General features: G+C 37.7%; 1 protein-coding gene across 2 annotated transcripts in view; it reads right to left on the bottom strand.

Moving 5' to 3' along the window:
- LOC107749919 (collagen alpha-1(XXIII) chain-like) overlaps nt 1–7784 on the bottom strand; it is a 111305-nt gene extending 103521 nt beyond the window's left edge. For both annotated transcript variants that reach the window (XM_016565151.1, XM_016565152.1), the window contains exons 1-2: nt 7301–7784; nt 6857–6926 (exon numbers count right to left, since the gene is read on the bottom strand). In XM_016565151.1, the coding sequence (XP_016420637.1) occupies nt 6857–6926; nt 7301–7594 (364 nt within the window). In that variant the 5' untranslated portion in view covers nt 7595–7784. The remainder of the gene's footprint in view (nt 1–6856; nt 6927–7300) is intronic.
- Between the last annotated feature and the right edge of the window lie 457 nt (nt 7785–8241).

Here is an 8241-nt window from a genome sequence, read left to right as displayed (position 1 = left end):
CATTTTAGTCTAACGTTACTCTCCCAGGATCAGTAAACAGTCCTCCATAAAATGTGCTGCACACATCTGAATATTTGGGTTGAACTGTTCTGGAACAGTGTTGTAAATACAACTTAACCACTGATTTCTAGTTGTGTCTTCTTTTGGAAGGCCAAACAAAGTAGTTTCGCTTTCACAACGAAACACTCGGCGTCCCACACGGCGAGCCTGAGTGAGCGGCAGCAGGCTAGAGTGAGCGGCGGCCGGCGGGCTTGAGTGAGGAACGGCCGGCGGGCTTGCAGCAACCACATGTGACGACCCCGGGCTGGACTCCACTTCATCCACGGTGAAAGCCGATCAGGCAATCCACAGCGCGAAGTTCCTTCTTTCTTTGTGTGAACATTTGGGCGGTGTTATGCAAATCTTCCCACATAGTGATGTAGGTATGTGGGGGCGTGTTAGAACGAGCCGTTTTAGGTAGGCGTTGTTGACTCTTAACTTTTATAAAGAATATCTCTTTGGATTTGAGACTTTAGTCTTTGCAACTTTACAGATCTTCTTTATGCACCAAGAGCTTGTAACACTTCAAAGAGAAAGGAAAAATTTAAATCGCATCATATGACCCCTTTAAGAAGTTGTGCATGTCACTGAAGATCCACTTCAGCAGCGTTTCTCAACCTTTTTCATTCAAAGGCAGCCATGGTATTTCTGTTGTTATTAAATGTGCAGATTTTGGAAGGAAAAATCAACAGTCATCTAATAATTTACAGTAAATAACCGTAAACTAACATTCCGACATTCTGATAAAAATCTAGTTTGAGTTACTACCAGACTGGGAATGATGAGGAACCGTTACTGTCGTTCCATGGTTTGACATTAAGTTAAGCAAATCTAGCCTAAATAGTCCAATCTGAAAGCGGTTAGGAATACTTTTTTCTTTTTTTAATCACTCAAGACCAGTTTCCAGAAAAGCCCCAGGTGAAAACGATGCAAAACAAACCTCCCAGCTTGACAGTAAAAAATGTTGCAGGAAAATGGCAAGATCTCCCTATGGCACCAAAAAAAAGTGCAACCCTGTTCAAATTCTCAGTCTAGGAAACACGGCTCCAAGCCTTGCACAGCTCCAAGGTTCTGCCATGAACCATGCAACCCAAAAGTACAGTTAGGGGAGAAGTTTAAAATGTGAAAAGACGTGGCATGCTGCCACACAGATGGGGGATACAACAGAGAGAGAAAATCAATTTTCTGGCTTGCTGGAGGCATTTGAGAGATTTGCAATTAAGATTAGGCCTGACAACGCAAGGACAAGGATCAGGCTCCTTCAATACACAGAATCATGCAAAGAGACGAGACCCCATTGAAAGAGCAGGAATGACTGGAAGGAAATGGATATGTGAATGAGATTATAATGAATGGCTCAGTGGAGAGACTAGATTAATCAAAGGTGTATTCTCTGTGCCTCTCAAATTTCCTACTTTGATTCTGATTCACAAGCTCTTGATTCAATTTGATTCTGATTCATTTAGCTACATTTCACTGTCCATTTTTCTTACATATTAAAGAAATTTTCTTTTTTGTTAATGTTGTAACATATACATGGCAGTGTTTCAACGTAATTGAAATGAGTAACTTGTCTATTTATTTACAGACCCAGCTCAAATGAGTCATTTGTTCAAGAATGATTTTTATGATACAAATTTGGACCGACATGAAAATAAATGATAATGACAGGTTCCAGTAAGCTGTTATGAGAACACTCAATTAATGGCTTACTTGTATTTCAGATAGTCTGAGAATTGCCCTGTTCTGTCAACCGCAAGTGCTTAACGAGCATTTTAACACTTGTTTAACAAATTAGGAAACAAATTAAAACAGAAACATCCCTGCCAACTTTTCCGTGCATGCAGACCGAAACAAACAAAAAGCTAAGCCAAGATCTGATGTGTAAGAACAACTTTTAACCACTAAAAAAGAGGTCAACAATGCTCTTATCGTTTATAAATTGACATCATATTTGAGATTAAAGAGCAAAGATAACGTTGATTACTTCTGACAAAGATGAAAAACGTAGAATGTGTTTTCAGTGCAGTTATCAAATAGTTACAAAAGAACCCTGGTTTTATTTTACTGTAATTGGAGATCTTTAAAATCATCTAGGATTGAGCAAGAAGGTATAAATGTTCTCCAAATGTATAAATTCAGGGGGTGTGAGGTGTGAGATGAGAGGGAGAGAAAAAGTGTGAGTCTACCATATGATCAACAAATCACCTATTTTTTCTGATAATCAGACCTAACATACCATAATTGCTTCCATATCTCCTCTCTATTTTCAGCGGGTACATGGCCTCACATTTCATTCAAATGAAATTGGGAAATGTTGCAGCCAAACAGGGAGGGAGTTTTTACAGTGATGTTGAGAGTATGCCAGAATGCCCTCCCACAAACTACAGACAGATGCTTTTAATAAGTCGAGAGTACAGAACCCATACCGCTATTGCCTTTATTTTGTATTTATTTAGCTAGATCCTGATGGAGATACATTCTGACCGCCTATTTCGCAAAGCCATGCAGCTACAGACTCATGTCAATTGAAAGTAATAAGAAAAGTTTGTGCCACATATGTGCTCGCATGCTGCACTTAAAGGATAGTTCACCCGAAAATGAAAATTATGTCATCACCCACATGTCGTTTCAAACCTGTATGACTTTCTTTCTTCTGTGGAACATTAAAAAGGATATTTTGAATGGTTACCATTGACTTCCATTGTATGGCTGAAAAAAATGACGTATCTTAAAATATATTTTTTTATGTTCCACAGATAAAAATGTTTTCGGAAACACACGAGAGTAAGTAAATTATGACAGAATTTTCATTTTAGGTTAAACTATTCTTTTAAAAAATATCTGCAATATTATTTTTCGAGTCGCCTTGAGAAAGCAACATAATATGTGTGCTGGAGATTCAATCGCTAAAGTTGGCCAGTCATTTCTGGAGAAAAATATTTATTCATTTTCCAGTGCATTTCCTCGGCTGCAGGTTTTGAGAGATCCGCTTTTTCTCAGCAAAGTAAAAAACCTTCTAACACGGTGTGGAGAAACACATAAGCACCCAGTGTGCACAAAGAGGGCTACATTTTCACGTTACCCCGCTTCATGCCTACTTAAATCAAAATGAAAGTATAGCATATGACTACACTTATGCACAGAGGGGAAAGCTTAACATAGATCAGACATGAAAAAGTTCAAGACCAACACAGAGGCCAACAGATAATCTGTACCCCTCCATGTCACCCACAGCGAAACCCTTAGAGCCCTAGACAGCTTTTGGAGGAAGCATTAAAGCTTACAGCCTTCTCAATGGGTAGGCCAATAAAACAAAGGCAGATTACATTCTTAAAGAGGCACGTTTATCCAAGAACGTCGCACTGTTTCCAGAATAACCTCCCAACCTGAAAGAGGACACAAGGCGTTCGGATCTATGACGGCTTGGGATCTACATTGCCCTGAGGCTCGGGTATGGGGTTACACAGTTATGTGAAACATTTGGATTTTTCCTAGCTTTTCACAGTCACGCTCAGATTTTGGTTTTCAAATAATGCGTTTGTCCGTATAGTGGCAATAACAGAGGTTTTCTGAGCACTGGCTAGTAATAGCTGCAGGCTCACTTGTGAAACAAACGCAGCTGTATTATTGGACTCTGTTATGAATGTGGTATCTATCAATAGAGAATCACAATGAATGCAAACATCTGTATTCTGGTGATGTGGCTGGGATTCTTGCTGTATTACAATATGTAGAGTTGGGCACTTTGAAATGACGATTTGGTAATATTTTACATCCTTGACAAGACAATACAGCAAAAAAAGACAGTAATAATGATTATGACAAGTTCTCAAATGCTCACAAGAAAATCCAAAAGAGATGTCAGCTGTTTTCAGCATGTTGATCAAAGAGATTCATGTGCAACCAAAAGAGGAGGGTTTTGAAACTCAAACTCATATAGAAGGTGCTCAAAACTTGCATTTTAGTATATTTGTATATATACAAATATTTTTTTTTTATTGGCATCTATGGTTCCAATGAGAACCTTTAACATCCTTGGAACCTTTCCATTTCACAAAAGGTTGACTTTTTAATGATTAAAAAAAAAAAATCTTTAAAGAACTGTTCGATCAATTGTTCTCATGGGAAACAGTTCTTATATGCTACTGCTTTGAAAACCCCATTATTAATGGTATGCTTGTTCAAACATTGATTATGAACATATTCTTTTTTTCTGTGGTATAGTTTGTGAATTATGAAGGTTGTTTAAATGTATTTCTGCTTAGACTCGTAGCTACAATGTCATAGGGAAGTGTCTGAGCGGCTAATTGTTTCAGTATCTCGTTCATTTTGAGCACTAAATGACCAGTGTGTCGTCATTTCAGGTTCAGAGGAAGCCAAAGTCTGAGTGGCTTCAGCTTTGCCGAGGCCTGAGTCAATTAATTGCTTTGTTGAGCTCATTAGTTCATGGTCCGCAGGTCTTAGTCCTTTTGTGTCTGTGGTTCAAGTGTGTTTTCTGATGTCTGCCTTGAAAAGAAGCCCATTAAAAGCAAAGGAAGGAACAGCAAATTGCACAGACGGATGACTCAGGTTTACCATTCAGTTCAAGAAAACAGTCCGATTCACCAAAAGCACCTGAGCCTTTAATTGGAGACAGGAAGTGCAACATAAGTGAGGAAAATAAAAGGTCTATTCACGTTAAAGAACTAAGAAACAATTCTTACTTCCAACAAACTTCAATTATATTCTTTAAAATAAAGTCAACGTATGTTTTGTTTACAAGCCTCTTACCTTTTATTACAATTAACAAATACCATTAAACTAAAAAATATATATTTGGAGCAGAATAACATTATATCACAGTAAATAACATGCTTAAATGTCCATATTATACTAGCTGCCAGCCTATAAATTATAGATACCCTTAACAAGCGTCACCAAATAATTTGTGAGACTGCCAATAAAAAGCTCTCATGAGCATCATAAAAAGGGCTGAATTTTACTTAAATAGCACTGACTTTTTACTATTTTGATGTAAACAGTGAATTTTTAAATATAAATGATCAAATAGTAACCGTTAAAGATCACAAAAAATATCATAAAGCTCACTGTTAATGTGATCAGTATTACTTCGAGGCTCATTAAGTGTAAGTATATGCGATTGTTTGCCTGTTATATAATTCTCCAGGTGTAAATCATACTTTTGATTGCTCAGAAAAGTAATAAAACATCTCTTGTGTTTAATACTGATGGTTGCCTTACCAAGCACCGGTAAAAAGAACATCACAGACAAGTATCAAGTATCTGATGATTGTTAATGCGAGCTACACAAAACTCATTACAGAGTAATGGTTCCTCCAAAGACAAACTGATTAGCAACAATCTGAAAATAATGCTGACAAATACAGTAAAACAGATTTACCTTAAATACATCTCATGTTTCTTCGAAATGTCTGCCATGAACGGATCTCTTAGAATATGTTGTTTTAAAGTTATCAAGGTTCACTGTTCTTACAAGATGACTTTTTATGTCTTTCCTGTTCTTTCTTCTATTCTTTTATCCTCTTTGATTTTTCAATATCGGGGATGAAAAAGACTGGATTTCATTTCTAGCTACAATACCTCAGGATGATGATATGAGAAGCACAACTCTACAAACCGAATTTCTAATATGCTCTTTGCTCATGGCAAAATTTTAAACATGGAAAGGAACAATGTGCATGATAAGGTTATAGATATGAAATCAATCCTTGAAAAAAAAAAATACAGAGAAAAAAGATAAAAGAGCTTTAGAGTTGAGTTGAGTTTAATTGAAACTGTAGTGTCCTATGGGACAGGGCTACAAGTTAAATGATACCCACATTTTAGCAACAACATCAGAGGGTATATGGGAGGCCCTCTTTTGGTAGGCACCGCTACCATGAAATCTTCATAGGCTAGTAAATTTCGCCATGCATAATTCCACTATGCCCTGAGAGGGTACATCTCTTAAACAGTGCTGGAGTCAACCTGTCATTTTCTCTCAGGCAACAGCCAAATTTCCAGGGACTAAAATATAAGAACAGAGCAACAAATTCATGCAAGGTTAAGTATCCTCTGTATCCCCTACTTTGCACCGATAGCTGGCAATGAATTTTAATGTCTCGTAGCTGAGCTTACACAATAAATCTGTGGCATCCACCAGCCTCAGCGGACAGAGGAGCTCCACTCTCATCTTTATAACTTCCACATGTGAGTTATTTAATTCAGCATGAAGTATATAAGCTGTGGTTCTGCATGTGGTCACACTGACATGTCGAACACTGACACTTATCCAGGCTGTACAAAATTGTTTTCATCATTACAACATCTCTGTGTCCATCCATTTAACTTGTCACAATAATTTCTGTCGTTTCGTATCGATTTTTATGAGTTTTCAGAGTTTCAACTTGATTTTCTTCATCTGGAATTAAATCCATACTTCAGGTTATAACTTTGGCATTAAACTTAAGTTTGAAAGTGCAGATTGCAATGATGAGATGCAACAGTGATTAATTCCATCCTTCTGAGAGTTTAATTGAAAAAAGTATTTCAAAATCCCCATCAAATATAAAAATATACACAAAATGCTTTAGTGGGATAAAGTACAACTGCAAACAGTTCACAAGACAAGTCCCTATTGAGCTGAGCATTCTTATCAACATCACATGGCAAATCACCTGCTGCATCATTTATATTGACCCAATTTAAGGCATAGTTCAGATTTTGAGATAAAAATAGAGTAACTATGCCTCAGTTGATCGTTTTAGGAGGGAAAAGCAGGTAAAACATCCCAGACTCATGCAGAGGAACAAACCTGGAGGACACGAGCACTCTTGCCCTACTTCTCGAGCTGTGCGAATTTTCGACACTCCCTCTCCGAATCTCTGAGAAAACAAATATATATTTATATGATATACATATATACATTGATAACTGAAAATTACCAGGATATTTTTTGTTATGTTTAAGGATGTTTCATTTAATCCTAAAACAGTAGGCCTACACAATGCAATGCGTAATTCAAAATTCTGGGAAAACACCATTGAAAAATCAATACAGAAAATTATTTCATATTTTTTTTACTGTATGGTATGAACAGCCATTCTCAAATTTCATTTCATACTTTACAAAATTAAAATATTAGAACATCATAAATTTTATACAAAGACAAAAACAAACTGAAAGCAGGATAATTGACTTTTTTTGTATTAATGCTTATAAAAGCAGCAAATAAATGTTGAAAATAGAGTCGCCTCACCTCTTGCACAAGTTTCTCTATCGCATCCCGAAGAGTCGCGTTCGCATCCAGTGTCGCGTGCGCAGGTTGAATCACAGACAGTCGCTCCATCTCCAGAAGCTCAATTTTACGCTCAAGATGAGATGTTTTGACGTTCATAAACAGACAAACTGCCACCGAAGACGCCGACAACATGAAACATACGAGGGTTGTTAAACAATGAAATATTTGTGATGTGTGATGTCCATTGCTCTGTGATGACTTTGACGCGTCTTTTGAATCCCCAGTTGAAACCATTTTAACCAGTTTTGGCATTATGGTTAAAATATTATCCTTGTTCTTGAATCCTCTTTTGAGACTCGGGTAGACCTTTATTTCAGTAAACTGGAGTATATGGCTTCAGCGCAACTGCGGCTGACAGGAGACGCAACGATGTGACGCACGCTATAAGAGAGCGTGTACTACTGAAAAAAAGTGTGCTGCGCGAGACAAGCTGACGGTCGCGCGCCTCTCCGGTTAAATGGTTTCCCTCTGAAGTGTCTCGGAGAATCCAGCCAGCCCTTTTTTTCGCTGCTCAACAAAACTATGTAAGCGACGAATTGTATGTGCGTGTGTGTGTGTTTGGACATAATTACGGGTTATAATGACTTATACTGTCTTTTTACGAGTTGCGTTGCATCGCGCCTCGTAAACATAAAACCATGTCTGCATTTGTGATCGGAGAAACGACAAACAACAACCACTACTCTACACTGCTCAAAACTTGCGTTTGAATCGTCAGTGTCAAATCCTTTAAATATGAAAACGTACTTACAGGCTGTGAGTCAGCATTATTTGTCAGCATCATAGACTGTGGTCAGCATGCGCCTCGAAGGGGATACAGGGGAACTGAATTCCTTTTATACAGAATATCTCTTTGGGTTTGAGACTTTAGTCTTTGCAACTTTAGGGATCTTATCTAT

Source organism: Sinocyclocheilus rhinocerous, unplaced genomic scaffold (assembly GCF_001515625.1).
Source record: "Sinocyclocheilus rhinocerous isolate Xijiao unplaced genomic scaffold, SAMN03320098_v1.1 scaffold320, whole genome shotgun sequence".
Taxonomy (NCBI): Eukaryota; Metazoa; Chordata; class Actinopteri; order Cypriniformes; family Cyprinidae; genus Sinocyclocheilus; species Sinocyclocheilus rhinocerous.
Note: the sequence above shows the minus strand (reverse complement) of the source record. Positions and strands in the feature narration are given on the sequence as shown.